Genomic DNA, 18,999 nt, shown 5'->3' with positions numbered 1-18,999 from the left:
GAAATGTCCATTTCCCTTTTAACTTGTAATTTATTGAAATTAATTATGAACATTTCTTTAATCTCAAAAGTACCGTTTTTAAATGAAATGTTGCTGAAACAGCAAATTTCTCAGTGGATCTGTGCTCCACAGTGCAGCCTAGGTGGAGCAGTCGAACACAAAGTGATCCTTCAACACAGAGCATCTTCAGAAGACATGTTGATAAAATAAATGCAAAAAATCTGTATTGTTCCATATACTGTATATTGAACCTATAGCACTGTATTGAACGGTTCGATATGGGTACATGTATTGTTGCACCCCTACTATTTATCTATCAATCGATTGATCTATCACCCACTCCTGTCTTCCTAACCACCTACCCAGTTTGATCCATAAATATCAGTGTTTTTAATTATTTTAATGTTAACATTTAGTTTTCTATCACTTTTTAATCAAAATATAAAAAAATCATACTCTGATTTTCTTTTAAGATAAAAAAAAGAACAAAGCTACTATTAATTATAAAACTTGAGGTTTTTGAGGTGGCTTCAGCTCTTTTATCAAACCGAAGCAGAAAACTTGAGTCTGCATCAGGTGGAGCCAAAGTTCGGCTGGATGTGTTTCTTAAACAACAATCCATCTGCCTCATAGGATAAAAAATGTCTCCTTTGGAAAAGATAAATTCCTCGCAGCCTGCGGCACGTTGTCTTTTTGTTGATTTTTTTGTGTGTAACTGTCAGTCTTGTAGATTTATGACAGGCCAGCATTCCTGTGCTGACAAGCATGTACAAAAACGTTCAGATATTTGCAACGACATTAAGTTCAAACTAAATTTCATGTGGCTCCAACTCCTAATTGTGCTGCAGAGCTCTGAAATTTAATACACTTTAAATGACTCATTTGAAACTGAAATTTTAACTTTATCAGCACAGTCAGAAGATTGTTTTACTCCATGCATCACTTAGTTTGAGCTTCTACTAAAATCATTTGTCTGATCAAGTATAAATATCACTTAAAAATCAGCTTAAATTTAAGATTTTTTTATTCGGTACATGGTTTGTTCGAACTGACTTGACTGAAAGTGTTGCACTGAAATTAATAATAATAAAAAAATAACAAMAACAATAATAACCTTAGTGTGATGTCTCCATCAGGACACGCAGACTTCTTCCTGATCACTTGTGGCTCAGGGAACAGAAATCCAAATAAAAAAGCGAGCCGATAAGAAACTGTGTGTTTGGACACTTTGCTCTCACGTCCCTTCAGTCCAGCTCTTAAACTACAACGCTCTTGTGTTTTTCTTTCTCAGTTTACAAGCGGCTCCTTTTCCTTCAAGTCTCATCCTCGATTATGTGGCTGAATGAAAAAGGATGCAGCTGCGTCTTTTRCCCATATGCAAATCAATGTTTTCAAGCCACTAGTTTTAGAAACAAATTCTCTGCACTCTGTCCTCAACTGTAGTAATTTCCCTTTGAATAAAAACATGACAACTTTATTTATTTATTTCTCTGGGCTGCTTGTTTATTCATTCATTCCCTTTTTTTTCACCCCCTTCTTCCTATCCAGCGTGTTTGCTGAGTGTGCAACCTCTTTTTCAGGCATCGCCCTGCAGGGCTCTCACACACTCTTGCATGTTAACTCTCGCTGCAGTCTCACTTTTCTGCCTGTGGCCTTCGAGCAGCTCGATTAAGTTGGGGTGGATTTCTTTTTTTTTTTTTTTGGGGGGGGGGGGGGGTGCTTTGCTGAAGGGCACGTGGGTTGGAGGTGGTGAGAGCTTATTTTACCTGCCAACACTTTGTGCTTGAAGCCACTGTGAGGAATTAGTTGAAATGTCTTTAAATTTCAGGTTTCTGGTGTCTCTGATAACAAATGTGCATCCTCTCAGTGAAAGCCTGATTTAAACTCATTATTTTGTTTAAAAAAAAACAGAAAAAGGTGTCACTTTGAGCCTTAAAGTTTTTTTTTATTTGCAACTCCTAAAGCTACTTGTATGTATTTCATGTTTAAATTGTAAAAGCATGTTTAATGTGTTTTCAGTAGAATAATAAAGATTTAGCATGTTTCCAGCAGCAGAACATTTAAGTGAAATGAGGTTTCAGTAAGAGAAATAAAGAATATCAGCTGAGTGGGTTTAAATACTTTCAGGGGAAAACAGCAGCTGGAGTCCCCGTTATTAAAACTTTGTACTTAAAAAACGAGTGGTGATTAATTAGGGAAGATGGATCTCTGCTTGGTTTTCTGTGTTGCCCCCACACCGCCCCCCACCCAACACTGATCTATTTGCCAAGGGGGCAGATGTTTGTAAAGAGTTTCAGTGCAGCAAAGCCAAATATCCAGCCTCCATCAGGGAGGAGAGCTCTTTCAAAAACAGTTTGATCTTGTTTAGATTCAGATAAACATGAACAGAATGTGAGCCGTCTTTTAAATCATCTGTCAGTACAAGCGTGTGCGCGCGCGCGCGTGTGTGTGTGTGTGCGTGCGTGTGTGCATTAATTATTTTACATGTAAACAGGACCTTCTGTGTATCTCTGTTACAGCTCGAGTCAACATGTAAACATTAGACGACATCAATCTTCTCAGCACAAGTGGACAGAGCTGTTATTTGCCCGACATGTTCTTACCAAAGYTGGCCTCCCCTCCCCTCGCAGTGGGAGGAGCCTCAGCCGGAGCGTATCGATAAAGCTCATTGATAGATTGATGGTCCCCGGTGATTTATCGATCCACCTCGGTTTCAAACGAGCTTCGAGTGCTTTCCTGCCCAGAGGAAAACAAGCACGCTGTAATACAAATTCACCAACTTATTCTGAGCTTCACGGCAACACGTACGTTCGGTTTGATCTTTTTTTTTTTTCTCCAGGAGGAGAGATGTGCAGTTTGAAATTGAAAATGAAAATTGTTGCATGGTGTTGTGAGATTTAGAGAAAGATTCACTCAGGCAAAGCACTTCACCCGATAACTGTACAAAGTCAATCTCCTCTTCCTGAGGTTTTTAGGTTGAGTTTCAGGGCGTCCTCAGGTAGTTAAAAGTGCATCGGCTGTGGATGGGTGAGTGGGATGTGTAGATTAATGTGTTGGAAAGCCATCCCTCAAAGTGCTTAGAATAATTAGAGTCAGGCTTCCAACAGAATGGGCATGTCACTGGAGGAAATTGTATTTTTATTTACTGTGTCGGGTCTCCCTTGGCCTCCCTCTCGCTCTGTCTCTGCCTCTCTCCATTTGTGCGGCGGCGGCGTTCAGGAGCCGGGCGTTTCTCAAAGTGTCTTAAAGGTGCTGTCAGAGCGCCGTGATGCATCTCTCGGATTTGTATCTCTGCTTGTTTCCACATGTGGGCGCACACCATTTGTATTCAGCGCCAGCATTTGCATTCAGCACAGGCTCCAGATTCTGTAGGTGTGCATATTCACGTGTGTGCCGGGGCTCACAGCACTGTATGGAAATCTGACGCATTAGCATGTGTTTAAAAACGACGTCTATCAGTGAATGTGCTGCTTTAAAGTAACAAAAGAACATTTACGCAGGTACGAAATGAAGATGATCTGCTGCAGCTGTAAAATCTTTGATTACTCACTGATTGAGTAATTGGATATAGATGTGCTACACTAATTGTTCCAAGCTTTTCATTCTGGAAACTCAACTTCTGGTTGACCTGAAAGAACGTTTTGTTCTTTGGCAACTTAAAGGTTTTTGTTTGTGTTCTGGAAATAATATTTTGAGATTGAATCAGCCTAATTGTTCTCATTTTGCAGTCTTTAGCACTTGAATGTGTGATAAATGCTGCTTAGTGGACACTGCAATGCGCTATCATTAAGGTTATTTTGTTAAATATTTAAATATATTTAAAAAAGACTAAATGTATGGGATAAATCTTGTGCCAGCAGGAATTGAATTTGAATTGCTCAGATTGAATCTGTGTGCATAATTTGAAAAATCGGTTTGAAAATTGGTTTGAAAATTAATTTCACTAAAGTGAAACTGAATGTAAAGTTCTGAATTTGAATTAATTTGCTTTGAAACTGTATTTTGGTTTATTTAAAATTCAGTTTGACTATAACTTTTAGTTCCTTAATTTAGATTTTTGTGTCACATCCTGGTCCTTGAGAAAGCCAGGCAGAGTAATCAAACACAGATCCACAGATTTATGTTTCACTTCTGGATGTAACAGAGTTGATGCAATCCACTGTAAAAGTGACAAAAACAGACAGTTATTTTATTGTAGTGACTAATTTGACCTATATGTAGAAAATGTTACATTTACATCATGGATCAGTCAGCAGCAGCGTCTGATCAATATGTGATCCATGATGTGATGTAAATGTAACATTTTCTTCATATAAGTAAAATTAATCACTGCAATAAAATAACTGTCTGTTTTTGTCACTTATACAGGAGATTGCATCAACTCTGTTACATACAGAAGGGAAGCTTCACCGAAGTGAAACATAAATCTGTGGATCTGTGTTTGATTACTCTGCCTGGCTTTCTCAAGGACCAGGATGTGACACAAAAATCTGAATTATGGAACTGAAAGTGAAAGTAGACAAACTGAATTTTTAATAAACCAAAATACAGTTTCACAGCAAATTAATTCAAATTCAAAACTTTAAATTCAGTTTCATTTTAGTGAAATTAATTTTCAAACCAATGCGTTCAGTTTCAAATTATGTACATACAGATTCCATCTGAGCAATTCAAATTCAGTTCCTGCTGGCACAAGATTTATCCCATAAAAATGCCACAATTTATTTAAACATTAAAACAGATGGAGACATTTATAGAACCTTTGTTTTTAGGCTGTATTTATCCCAACCCAAGTCATTGTCTACACRGAGCTGATGTTTAGAAGATCAGCATAAAGAAATTTATTATAGACTTTGAAAAAATTATACTGCTCCTAAATAGTGAGGTCTCAGTGTTGAGACTTTATCCTGTCTGGTTCGTAAAAAGAAAAGAACAATTTAAAAGCTTTAAAAGTCAGACTTTGTGTCTCATTTCCATAGTTGATTGTTGTCTGAATATTGAGCTAACAGCTACCTGTCTTTTAAAGAGTTGGACTGAACCAASTCAAAGTTGAGGGAGGGGMGTGTAGAAGTAACRATATGTATGCCACATTCTGCACTCTTTGCTCTTTTGTTCAGTTTTGCTGCCAGCTGACTGCACGTTACTTTTACCAGTTAACTTGTTTTGTTGAAAGGTTTTACGGTGTAAAGATGTCATCAGCTCTTAAAGTTTGATTCATAGAATAATTGTAGCAAAATGTCATGTTTTTAGTGATTCTTCCCAGAAAGAGAAACAATTTTTTTTTACCTTTTAACTTTTTTTTTTTTGTCGTGTGAAATGAGAATAGTTTGCAGCTCTGCTCGTGGCGTGTTCACCAACCTGCAGAGGCATTTCCCATCTCAGTGCAGTGGACCCTGCTGGACAGCGAGGCAGCCATTGATAAATTGATCCAAGCGAAATTGTGGAGTAGTGAGACATGCTCTAAACCCCCACCTCCCCAACACACAAGCACATCGCCACACATCCCACATGTGCGCACGCACACACCAGCTCTGGCATCAATTATTGTGGATTGTGTGGTTGACAGAGTGTAAACCAGGTGCCAGCCCTCAATCCAATTAAAGAGATTTAATTGGGGAGAATAAATGGAGTGTGTCCACAAAGTGCTCGCTTACCTGCATTTAGAAGATTTTTCTTACCTTTTTCAAAAAGTGAGGCTTTTGTTTATGAAAGACTGATTGAATCTAATAAGCCTCAAGGCTGTTGCTTTTCCCAGACTGCTTTGCTCCACAGGTCAGTAATGCAAACAATCKGATTTCTCCAACGTGAGAGCTGCACTGGCATGTAGAAATGGGATTATTACCTGAAATGGGGCCCAGCAGGTGTTTCACTGGTACTGTGGGATTTTAGGAGGGACTTTAAAGTGCCTGTGACATCATTTTTTATTATAAATATGAATGTGTTTTTGGAAAGATAACATGTTGTAAAAAATATTTCATGCCACTGAGATGAACAGTTGATCAGATCACATGTAAAGGAACAGGAAGTGATGTCAAGGGGAATGTCTGAATGTAAACACAGACTGTAGAGAATAATCTGTTTCTTTAGATTATTTTAATCACTATCATAGAGAGATGAGAGAGTCAGAGTTCAAATAAAATTGTTTCAATAAACAAAAACCAGGAAGTTTTCTTTCTCAAAGAGTTCCCCTTTGATGTCATTTCCTGTTTCACTTTAGCTGAGCAAAATTTAAAAAATATGCCAATTATGTGACATAGTGAGTCAAATCATGTGTATTATGCCAAGTTGCTTAAATATAAATATATTTTCTTTGACTTTTTGTATTCGTGGACATGCATGTTCCAGGCATTTTAAATTCCCATAAATGCCTTTAAAACAGTATCGAACAAATAATCCGACCTGTTGGCAAGCACGGCGTCAGCAACTGGACCTGCAGGTTTCTGTTCCGACGAGTCACAGTTTGAATGGTTCATCGAGCTAAAGAGAGGCGTCTGAAGCGGTCAGGTAGCGCCCGTGGTGGTCCGACTCTTCTACATCCAGCTCTTTTCTATCCAAATTTGTCCCCCGGGATAAGAGAGTGTGGCTCATTCCTGTCGCTGCCACCCCCACCCCCCATCCTCAACTCCTCGCAATGGATGAACATGCATAATTCAGGATTGTTATCTGTCTCCTGCTAACCCCTTTCTTCCCCCAAACACACACACATACACACACACACACAGATGTGCAATGAAACAGTATGACTGCACATCAATGATTCACCAGACAGCACCCCCCCACCCCCCACCCCTCCATTGAGGGAATCATATGAAGCCGACAGGGACTCCACAGGCATGCAACTTCCTATAATTGGAATGAAAAAAAGAAGGGGTGAGCTGGGGAAATGCTGCATCAGGGATCTGGTGAGTACAGCACCAGAGTTCAAACAGGCACTCAGCGGCGTCAACCGGGTCGACTGGGCGTCGACGCCGGTCCACTCGTTAGCCACCAGGAGAGACGACGAGGGCGACGCTGCGCCAAAGGGTTTTATTTTAAAAACATGGATAAACACTTTAGGGTTTTGAATCTGTGAAGGAGGCAGATTTTAACTCTCTGAACTTGCAGCAGCACTGGGGGACTCCAAAGACTGCCTTAGCCTTCCTCCGGGCTTCCTGCTGTGAGCGTTCCAGTTTCCTCCCCTCCCCCCTCTCCTCTTCATCCTCCGCCTTCACTTTCTCACAATCCTCACCTTCTTTTTAAACATCACAGGAGCGAATCAGCAGACAAGTGATTGTACAAGTTTTCTCAAGCTTTCAAGAGTTACCAGCATTTCATCATGGATAATCGCAGTTAATAACCCTTCTCATTAAAGAGACGAGAATCACGGGTCATTAATATTGTTAATATCTTCTCCCTTTCCTTCTCTTCTTTCTCCTATTCCCCTTCTGTGTGTGCCAGAGGGAGTGGAAACAAAAGGATGACTAAAAAAGAGCTTAGCGTGACAGTGATTAACGGATCGGGGTAGATGGACTGTGATGAATCAAAGTTATCTCTCAAATCTTAATAACTGGAATTACCCCCTGATTAGATGAGTTTGGCTACAGCGGCGAGTACTCGCCTGTTTTACTTCAAAGATCCCCCCACACACACACTTCCTGTAAACCTGTCCTTCCTTTCAGAGCTAAATGAAGGCAAAAAAAGAGAAAAAATCAACAATGCAAATAGGCCAGTGGACACCAGAGAGATAGCCACAAACACAAAGGGAGTCATTGGAGAGAATGAAAAGATAACGCTGTGTTACACCTGTTTTTTCTCCCAGTATTCAGTCATTATCAGGCCTCCTCCTTCGTTTATCTCGCCTTTTCAGTTTCCTCTTCCTGCTAACATGCTCGGGGTCCAGTGGGAGGTGTCAAACTCTCCATGACAGGGTCATAATGAGAGTGGCACTCTCCTACATTTGCATATGTTTGCCTTTGTCACTGCGGTCAAGGAATGTCATGTTGAGATTCCTGCATGCTTAAGTAATGACATTTTGTCCCCACGAGAAACTCTGGCCCCTGTATCATAACCCTCACAGGCAAGAAGGGGGAAAAAACTGAATTAGCATGACAATCAGCTGATTCTAAAACAAATGTTGTCATTTTTATCTCCTGGGAAACCTCAGAAGACTCATCTGTATGAGAGGGTGGTGTGACGACACGCTGGAGCAGCTTTATGGGTTTATAWGAGCAGAATGTCAGAACATCCCACTGTTCAGTTATCGGTTTCTGGTTTATTTTGACTCTTTATCTTAGTGATCAATAGCAATCTTGAAAAAGCCATTCAGTTTGGGAGGATTTTTAATAGAATCTACGCCAATAATACTTTGTTCTGACAACATCGGCGGAACAAAAGGAGGAGGAAAAAATCAGCGGGGAAGTAGATGAAAAAGTTGTGTGTTGTGTTTCTGATGAGGTCAAAGGAGCACGCTGTCTGTTCTCTCCCATAAACGAATCTAAACACCAAACTGGATGCCTCCCACAAGTTAATCCAGATTTTGACACCCAGTGTGAAGTAATTAGTCCCAGATGTAAATATCTGTTATGCAACAAAAGAGGCAGCGGCACTGAAACCGACAATTATCTCCTCTTATGGTGTTGGCAAAACGCTACGAGTCTAACCAAGTGGAACTGATGGCTTTTTCACGGGGCTTCCGGGCTTATTTGGTGCTGTTTTTTTTTATGTTTGTTTATTTATTTATCTGTGTTCTTACTCGGCGGTGCCTGAGCCCAGACAGCACTGTGGCTGAGACAGACAGGTTCATTACATGTCACCAGAGTTCAAAGTGATCCTCTGTCTGCTCTGTTTATTAAGAGGCGCTGCAGCGTCTCTGAGGTATAGTAACACTCACAGTCGCGCCGCTAAGAGCAGTCCCATCTCGACACCGGCTTCCGTCTCAGGCGCTCCGGCTGCGGCGTAATGAAGAAATCAGCAAGGGGATGGAGGAAAATGAACTCTCCTTCTAATACCTCCATCCGAGGGCCGCGGAGCAAATAAGTGCTCCCAATAACGAGGAAAAATCAAGTTAGAGGGGATGAAACATATGTGACACGTGAAAACGATTAAGCCTCTCAGAAAAAGAGCGGCAGAGAAACGCGTGTGAAATCTAAATTGACTTGGACGCCGAGCGAAGACACTGAGTGTTTATTTTCATGAATTGATTTTCCCACAAATGAGATGGAAAAATGGAAAGAAGGGAGTTTGCAAAGGGAGGAAATGTGAGACAAAACAATAACCCGCTCCCCGGCCTGTTTGAAATCATAAACCCACGGTGGTGGAGAGGAAGAGTCCGTGGCGAGGTGGGGGGATGAATCTGCATTAAATTGGGTTGAGTCTCTGCGTCTTCTCGCTCTCACTCGCAGCGCTGTAATTGGTCGAGCTGGGGGAGGGGAATAGCCACCGCGCCGAAAATGTGGCTCATCATGTGAGGCTGCACTGAAAGTGTTTTTGTTGTCTTGTTGTTGTTTACCTCCTCTAAGTCTCTCGCCGTGCCCACCTTGGACTCGGGTTGTAATTAAGACAAGCTGCAGCCTCTGGTGAGTGTTAACAGAGAGACTTAGAATAGGATCACATGGTTCGCCTAATTAAAACGGACCCGGCTAGACCGCTTTTATTTATGCGCCTTCAAGACAAAATGAATGCCAGTTGCCTGCAGAAATCACTTCAAGCCGTCTGTTTTGCCCAGCCGTCTGCACGCGGGGCTACAATTAACCGAACGTCAGCTCCAGAGCTGAGGACAACAAGAAGCTTTCATGTCGCCGGCAGAGAACTGCGCCGTGTTTCCTTTGGATTGCGTCAACTGGTTTTCGGCGCGACGGCCTCTGCTGTTTAACTTTTCACAATAAACCCTGCTCGGGCTGGCGCTGAGARGGCCCCGCAGGGTTTGTCACTAGTTTGCCGCCGTCACTGTCAGCTGGTCGTTAAAATGAAACGAGCGTTGTTCTGGGGAGCCTTTGGATGAGACGAGAACAATCTTCAGGCGCTAAGGTTCACTTAAGAAAATGTGGTGTCATCTGTAATTTGACAACGGAAGTTGCCCGTGTGTGTTTTCCGTGAATGGATGTGACGGCAAKTCTGCGTGAGTGGATTGCGTCCAAACACTGCGGAGCTGCTTAATGTATGTTTAGTGCTGTACAGCAGGAAGCACGTAAAGCAGAAAGGCCTCTGCTGAAAAATGATCCTGGCTGCTCGCGAGCGCGCTGAAGCTATAAAGCTGCCCACTCCATCACGGCTCCTATCGTTGAGATTGATCAGCCTGCTCCCATTTGAGTGATTTCCCCCTGGATTCCATGCAACGCAATTAGTCGCCTGCTGTATTTTGCCTTTGCGTTGCTCTTTGACCCTCCGTTGCACATTCAAGTCAGTGCAGCACTCTGCTGTTATGAATTCTTTTTTAACAGCTCCTGTATGTGCYCCCCCTCCCTGCTCCCCCCTACTTCGGGTTCTACTAAAGAGGATCACGGATTGCTGGCGAAAGGCCAAGACGTTGTACCTGCTGAGATAGAAAAGAGCTTTGACCATCAACGCTGGGGTTAAGATCAGAGAAAGTGTCTGAGTCTCTCGGAGACTGGCACCCTCAGCGGTGGGCATCACGATGAAGACCCTCTGACCTCCCTGGCTCCCGAAAACAAAAACTCCACTCCAGAAGTGATCTCCTTAAGTAAGGGTTTCCAATCCAATTTTACACAGAGGGAGTGCTTAAGATTAGAGATAGTGTTTTTATTGTGCTCTTCAGTAATAGAAGTAGAAGGAGTGAAGGGAGAGATTGAGGGAAGGAGGGAAAAGAGGAATGGAAAGGATGGGAGATCGATAAGGGCTGCTTTCTCCAGTTGCCTTTACTCTTCGTCAACGTGCCCATAAGAATGAGGTTTAGGCAGCTCATGGCTGCAGGCCATGTAAGCGGGGGCATTAAAGTGTCGCAAAGGGACCTGCTCTTTTCTCATAAACAGGTCTGCAGGTAGAGAAACACTGCCAATATAAAGACGACTCGCAGTGCTCATTCGCAGGCCATAATGAACAACAGTCTCTTCAGCGGAATGAGATGTGGAGCGTACCTGACCGGTTTGGCAGAGGGCTTTTCATTAGGCACCGAGGCTGTTCGCCGAGTCTCGGCCCAGAGGAAAGGGCGTGTGGTCGCAGTGGGACGAGCGCCGCTCCTCTGATTTGCATGGGCCTTTTTACTTCTCCCAGTTCATTTCCAGTCGAATAACTCGTTTGTCACATACATCAGAGGAAGGCGAAGATCATACGAGAGACAGTGTTACTTTGTGTTTCACTAATGAGGCCTGGACTCTCCGCCTACTTGCTTTTGCCTTGCTGCCCTTTGAAACAGCAACAACATAGTGCTGAAGCACTTTAGTAGTTTTCTTCCTCCGATACCAAGCTCCAGGCAGTGATGCTTTTTCTGCTGCTTGGCTTGGCCTCAGTCCTTTGCACTCATTTAAAGTTCAAATAAAGCACAGGCCTTTCACAGAAACCAGTATGCCCAGTGAGGATAATGAGTCAGATTCCAACCAACAAACAGACACTTGAAGGCTCCTGATTGTTTAACYAGTTCAGATCATGTCACGATCAGAACTGGAGCTGGATGCAGAATGAAAACTACATCACAGATCTCTCTAAACTTAAGAAGAGTTGAATAAATAACTGGGAAAATAAACAAGAAAGCAAAGCTAAAAGCTTCCCTGTGATGAAAGATGGGGGGGAAAGAGTTTAAAAAAATACTGAGTTCTTAAGAAAATAAGTTTCATTTTAGGACCAAAGGGATTTCCTGGAAACAAAATCTGATTTTAGTCAACAGTGAGTTTGTTCCCATGCACTTTTAGGTCTTGTATAAACATGATTCCAACATCCTGTAGCTCCACATCTCAGCAACTCTGTCATTTTTATTACAACTTAAATGGTTTAAGTCACATCTAATTTGGTTTATGTTTGCCTGGACACTCATTCATGTGCCGCGCTGCTCGATTGGCATCTAATTGTTAATAATAGAGGACAAGAACAACCATATTTCTTAAATTTCATTTTGTTTTCAACATGTAGATCATTAGTTTTCCTTGCTTTATCGATCAGCTGATAGCAGAGCTCACCTGTTTGCCTGGCAGACACAAAGCAGCATCGATAAAAAGATGAATATGATGCTTCCACAATTGTGACTTCATCATAACGTACGCATCACGGGCGGACTCGCTCCGTGAACAGCACCGCACCAGTTCTGCTCGCAGCAGTGCATCGCAGGATGACGATGCAATTCATCGTTGCAAAAGCCTTTTATTGTATTTCTTTTTATTTATTTCTGTTTTTCCCCCCCAATGARGAATGATTCTGCCTATTGCATCAAGATGCCTCCTGTGCCAATGCAGGAATTTCATTTTAAGACTAATGAGGCAGGCTAAGAGGCAACCGTATCCAGGATTAATCCGGAGAATCCCAGCTACAATAACAAGACATCCCAAAATGCAGAGATTAAGTTACACTGAAAACTTTCCTCTTAGTGAAACCCTTTGGCAATGCCAGATTTTATCCACACATCTATTCATTTAATCCTGTAGTCTGAAACCTGGATTGAATTTATTTAAAAAAAGAATGCAACTTTAGCATCAGCTGACATACTTTTCTCTCTGGAATCTTAAAACCACTGACAGTTTYTGGGCAGGTGTCTTGACAAATAAAAGACGTAACAGAAGCTTTTATCTCTTTAATGACATGAAGAGTATTTGATGTACAAACGCAGCACACTTCCTGTTTCCGAGCTGCTGATGTCTCCGCCTCCGCCGGACAGTCGACGGCTCGCAGGATGCACTGATACTTTGAGCTCTTGTACTGGGAGGTGCATCTTTTCTTGTCTTTCTTTTAGGTAACACATCCAGTTCTCCTTTAAAAATGGGCACTCAGAAGTCGAAATTTGCCAACATCAAGAGCTTCCTTGAATTAGGATGCCCCGCGCTGCAAGTGTGTTATATAATGCCATGACTGGAGGGAGAAGGAAAGTGGAGCACAGGAGTAGAGATTAAAAAAGTTTCTACATGAAAAAAGAGAGGAGGGAGGGAAAAAGAAGAGCGTAAAGGGAAGGGGGGTGGGGGTAGGTGGACTGAGGTAAAGACGCAGGAGACAGAAATACAGTGTAATAAAACTAGAAGGGGGTGGGAGGTAAGGTCAGGCAGGAGCGAGGGTCCGGTTCTCCTGCAGGAGGCTGGTCAGCTCCTTTCCCCTCTCAAGGCTCCTCTCTCCTTTTTTTTCATTTAGATAATGGAGCATTTCGTTAATTGGCAGCGTGCAGTTTAGGCCGAGGTCTGTTTGCCAACACGTCAGAGTGAAATTATTTCCACTACATTTACAGCAGAGTGCTGCTCAGCTTCCTCTCATTAAAACCCTCCTGCCCAGATCGAGCTTTCTGTGGAAATCTGCAGGCAGAGGCCAAACACCACTGCAGCAAAATAAAGAAGAAAGGAATAAAACACATTTATCTACTATCTCACCATCCCCAGTCAGCTTGTAAAGGAGGAGACAGAAACTTCTCTATCTGTTTACTGTTATTGTTTTTTCCCCACTCATAAACTCCTACTTCTGGCTGCGATTGTGCTTCTTTTCCCTCCTCCTCCTCTCTTATCGAAAGAGTTATGCGTCGCGCTCGCATGATCTGTATCTTTAAATTTGATTGAGGGTATTTGCAGGGGGTGTTATTGGATTGCAGTGTTATTGTCTCACCTTTTCTCTCTGTGTTTTTAATGCCGGGATAGATATCCGCACCAGCAGCACTGATCTCACTGTTCTGCTCATTAGGTCGGCTTCACAGAGACTAGTGCTTCGCCACAATAAGACACGCACTTCTGTAGTCCAGCCATTACCCAGTTTAACAATGTGCACCAGCCAGAAAAGTCCATTATTTCTGCAGCTCATCATCCCAAGCATCCACACGAGACAAAAGGTTTGTGAAACCGCTTCAGTACAAGGGCCCATCTATCACTTAAGTCAGGAGCAGAGAGGGAAAAACAGGGTGCAGATACCACATACTGGGAGTTCTGGCAGCATATGGCAGAAGCAGAAAGAAAGAGAAAGGCAACTTTTTTTTCTCCCTCTCTGTTTTGAGTAAGGAGGGCTGAAATGTGTCTCCAATGAGAATTGATTAAAAAACATTGCAGTGCTCTTTGTCCACAGATGGCTCGTATTTTTAGACCTGAAAGAAGTGTAAAAAACTGACTGGTGTGATGAAGATTGAAATAATATCACTGCAAAAACTGTCCACCTTACCAGGTTTTAAACTCTTATATCAGCCAAAAAGTCTTTTTGATCTTGTTTTGAGACTGATTTACTAAACAAGAACTGATTGTGTAAGAATAATCATCTTGTTTTCAGAATGTGTAAGATTATTTGTCTTGTTAGTCWGAAAATTTGACTCAAATTAAGTCAAAAATTTCTGCCAGTGGAGTAAGAAATTTTTACTTGGTAAGATTCTTGAAATAAGAAAAAAATTAGTCAAATCAAGTATTTCAAGAATCTTACCAAGTAAAAATTTCTTACTCCACTGGCAGAAAGTTTTGACTTAATTTGAGTCAAATTTTCAGACTAACAAGACAAATAATCTTACACATTCTGAAAACAAGATTATTATTCTTACACAATCAGTTCTTGTTTAGTAAATCAGTCTCAAAACAAGATCAAAAAGACTTTTTGGCTGATATAAGATTTTAAAACTTGCTTAGATGGACAGTTTTTGCGAGAGGAATGGGGGGGGTGGGGTGAGCGGTATCAGCTCGGAGAGCGAGGCGCGAGTTTGAAAGTGGATCTGAACGAGTGAGCAGCTGCTACTTTAACAGACCTGTCACTGAAATCAAAGACCTTAATCAAAATTTTATCAATTAATTGATCTTTCCTCTTGTGCTTTGCCACGAGTGCAACTGAGATTCCCCCCGACTCTCGGCCCTCCAACTCGAAGCCGTGCTCTACAACATAAACTCTGTTCATTAGCAGTGATCAAGGGTTTCTCTAATGTGAGCTGAGACCTGCTATGATGGCTGTTTCCCCACTGACACAGACACTTTGCAGGACAGCCCTCCCCAGTTGCTTCCTCCATCTCAGGAGGAAGCTCTCCTGCCTTTCACGCAGCTCGTCCGACTCGAACAACGTGCTTTAACTTTAATTCCTGCTCGAGTTCTCACACTTCCCGTCTCGTTGTGTTTCCCCGCAGGGTAACCAAGAGGCCACCAACCCGCCGGAAGCGATGGCCCAGCCGTACACCCCAGCCCAGTARCCGCCTCCCCCACAGAATGGCATCCCCGCAGAATTTGCGGCGCCGCACCCGCTTCCGACGCAGGACTACACCGGGCAGAGCCGGGTCCCGGAGCACGCCATGACCCTGTACACGCCCACGCAGACGCACAGCGAGCCGGCCGGCACTGACAACAGCACGCCCACCATCACCGCCACCACGACCGCACCGGTCAGTGCCCTTCATCATCTGCAAACACTGTTCTCAACACGCTGTCAGCAAGTAAAATATATTCTTCTTTTTTTACCATTCTGTTTGATTTACCAATGTCATGAATTGTTGATTGTGCTTCTTTGTCTTTGCATCCTTAACAAAAGTTGACTAATGTGATGTTTTTGCAGAGTGTAAATGTATGATTTTCAGTGGTGGGCACCAGTCTGCTAAAGCGCAAATCCYCTAATTGCGGACCTAAATATTTCGTTTGCGCTTTAGTGGTCTTACTGATTTTTATAATTCATAAGTGGATTTGTGCTTTCTAAAATTAAAATGCAGTACCGCTAATTAATTATCTACCAGTCATCATTATCTTTAACAGCAGAAGGTATGACTGTCAATGAATKACAACAKGRGATCTATCCAACAGCACCCCTCCCAGATAAACACACTTGTTGGAAACGTATACATCTTTGCTGACAGTTGCTCTCGGTCACGGTTCTCATTTCCCACAATGCTTTGTGTCTGTTTACGTAGCAGGAATGCAATGTTTAGTACTCCCTTTCCCAGCAAAAACAGTAAATGTGTGTAATCCATACTAAAAAATTTTATGTATTGATTTATTGTACTTTACAATCAGAGTTCCTTTTTAAAAAAAATTAATTAAAGTTTAATTGCTGGAGCTCAATACTTGACGTAATTGGTCAAAGCAATCTGCCAACGGGGTTAGGCAGACATCTAGTGGTCAGCTGGAGCAACTACATGGAAAACTTTCGTTTCCCGTCACAAATCAAATCCGTCATGTACCCAGAATGCATCGCTTCATTTTTCCAATAAACAGTTTTATAATTGCTTTATTGATGCTTCTTTAATTAAAAATCTAGAACAAACAAAAGAAAAAGACAAAGAATCAGCTGAACTAGCAATCCTCAACAACTTTTAAATTTTTACACCAGGAGCCAAATTTCTGTTTCAGGAAATCACATCCCCAGCAATCGACGCTCGTAGGATTAAGCTGTACATGGTACACTGCTAGTTGGCAGTGTTGTACATATGTTGTACATGAATTGTTGCCAGCTAGTAAATGTCAAATTGAACTTGCGCTTAAAAATTAGCTTCCGCTAGTGACAGCTCACACATAGATAAGCAGCTTTTAGCAGCTTCCGCTAATTTTTCTATGGCATAAGCGTTTTTGAAGTTGCAGACCTAAATATTTTCATAAGCGCTTTCGAAATTGCGGAGCTAATTTTTGGGTTAGCGCTGCCCACCACTGATGATTTTGTTTGTTTCCATCTCTAAGTCCCAGTAGAGAGCAAAACATAAGAAATTCAGCTTTTGGTTTGATTTGTTTAAAGGCTCTGACTGGCACTCAGAACAGGAAGCTTTATTCTTAATATCACTTCTTCCCATGAATGCACCAAAAGCTTATAAATACAGGCCCCAAATGGCTCCGCCCTCTGAAATTACTCTGCGTTATTTGCATTGTAACATCTGCACCTTGCAGAAAAACATGTTTTACAGATTTTCAATAATGTGCCCCACTCGGCTGCACCCAACATCAAATTACAGGTTAAAATCAGCCTTTATAGTATCTTTAATTAAGCAACACATAAATCACAATATAATGTGTTTGCATATGATTTTAAACAAGGTGTGCCAACAGATTGTTTCAAGAGAATTTAGAAAATTATTTTCTGCATAATTTAACATGCACATGTGGTCCCATCTGTATTATTGTAATGTGCATTTTTAATTGTCTTTACAAGTTACCATATTGTTGCTCTATTATGTCAACATAAGGTTGCATTTAGAAGTTTTACACTTCACCTCAGTTAGTGCACCGTTCCCCCAATACCATATTTTCTGATTTATTAAAAGTATCCTGCATTTATGTTGGGATTTTTTGTAAATGTTGTATAATTCTGGCTGCAAATAGAGCTCTCAGTCCCCTACATTAACTTTCAGCTTTTAAGAGAATAATTAGAAATCTCCTGCACTGAGGTGGAGATAATATTTGTTAAAATGTGAGGGTCAACTCAATGAATCAACTCATTCATGACTGAAAGCAGACTTTTAGTCCAGGTGAAGATCAGCACTGAAGATGCATCAGAAAAAACCTGAGCTGTTTGCTTTTATTTACTTGAAGATGATTTGACATGCTGCCACCATGAATGATTCAGGCCCTCTGACAGCCGGGCACCTTCACCCCTTTTGGCCTCAGAGATGCATTTTGTCCACTCAGATCAGTTAATTGTGTGTCACTGCACAATAAGACGTGATGACCGGTGTCAGGACACCATAGTTATGTTTTTTTTTTTTTTTTACCTGATCATGAGAATTAATGTGTTTACACAGTTGTCACTCTAAGTAGAGACTCAGCCTCTGGCTCTGGCTTGTAAGCAAGCAAAACTAAATTATGCATTTACTCTTKATGCATAAGATGCCTTGACTTGGGACTTGTGTCAATAGTTTAAAAAACATGGTGTGGTTTAAATTTGGTTTCCTGTCTGACTTCTATAAACCGACTATACTGATGATCAGCAGCAGTTTTAAAGGGGACATATGATGCAAAATCCACTTTAGCTACATAATATATTTTGTTGTGGACTTGGAGTCTTTAGGAGGCAGAAAGGTTTAGTGTCTCCTGGTGCTGCAGAGATATCTTTWMATTCTGTTTGGGTCAGAMTTTACAGCTCATTCAGTTTTCTCTATTTTCTATGACGTTTTCTGAACTATTACGCCAAATTATCTGTGTTGGAATRACCATAWAAGGTCTGGACTTACCAACTACAATTTCTTCATCTTAATTCTCCTCTGGTTCTGGTTCTGGGTCAGACTGGTTCTGGTTCAGACTCTGGTTCTGGGTCAGACTCCTGCTCCAACATGTAAGGCTGGATGAACAAACCTTCTATTGTTGACATCTTTTAATTAAATTGTAAATAAAACTTTTCTATAGCGTTAGAAAACGTAACCCTTTCTCTCAAACCGGAACCGGTCTGGAAGCAGGAGGGGCAAGGCTTGAAGCATCTTAAAGGAATGGTAACAAAACGAGCTGCTTTGAGACACAGCAGAAAATTGGTGAAAGAGGAGCTGGTAAAGATAAAATAAGCAGGAATTCAGACCTAAGAAACTAGCATGGCCGGGATTCTCAACTACTTTATTAGACACTAACTTMAATAAAGAAAACTTTCTCAACGAAAATGTTTGACAAACAAAACCTATAAGCAACATGCACTGACAGGTGTTAGACAGAATTCACTGTTCAACATGACGTCAATCATAAATATTAAACATAAAACGTATTACTGTGAAACAGACAGCTTTAATTACCAACGTTAATGCCAGCTTATCCATGCCAATGGACAGTCGAGGGACTTAGCAATCCAGTGAGTCACTAGCCTCCACAGTGCTAACACCAGCTTATCCATGGTAGTCACTAGCCTCTCCGATGCTAACACCAGCTTATCCATGCTAGTCTCTAGCCTCGCCGATGCTAACACCAGCTTATCCGTGCTAGTCGCTAGCCTCTCCGATGCTAACACCAGCTTATCCATGCTAGT

At 41.7% G+C, this 18,999-nt stretch overlaps 1 protein-coding gene across 4 annotated transcripts in view; it reads left to right on the top strand.

Moving 5' to 3' along the window:
* The window catches only part of rbfox3a (RNA binding fox-1 homolog 3a), a 274,551-nt gene that overhangs the window by 220,309 nt on the left and 35,243 nt on the right, over positions 1-18,999 (top strand). For 3 of the 4 annotated variants that reach the window (XM_014010319.1, XM_014010320.1, XM_014010317.1), the window contains 1 exon segment: positions 15,206-15,508. In XM_014010319.1, the coding sequence (XP_013865773.1) occupies positions 15,206-15,508 (303 nt within the window). 4 annotated transcript variants of the gene reach the window in all.

Source organism: Austrofundulus limnaeus, unplaced genomic scaffold (genome assembly GCF_001266775.1).
Source record: "Austrofundulus limnaeus strain Quisiro unplaced genomic scaffold, Austrofundulus_limnaeus-1.0 Scaffold67, whole genome shotgun sequence".
Classification (NCBI taxonomy): domain Eukaryota; kingdom Metazoa; phylum Chordata; class Actinopteri; order Cyprinodontiformes; family Rivulidae; genus Austrofundulus; species Austrofundulus limnaeus.
The sequence above is the reverse complement of the archived record's forward strand: the minus strand, read 5'-3'. Positions and strand labels throughout refer to the sequence as shown.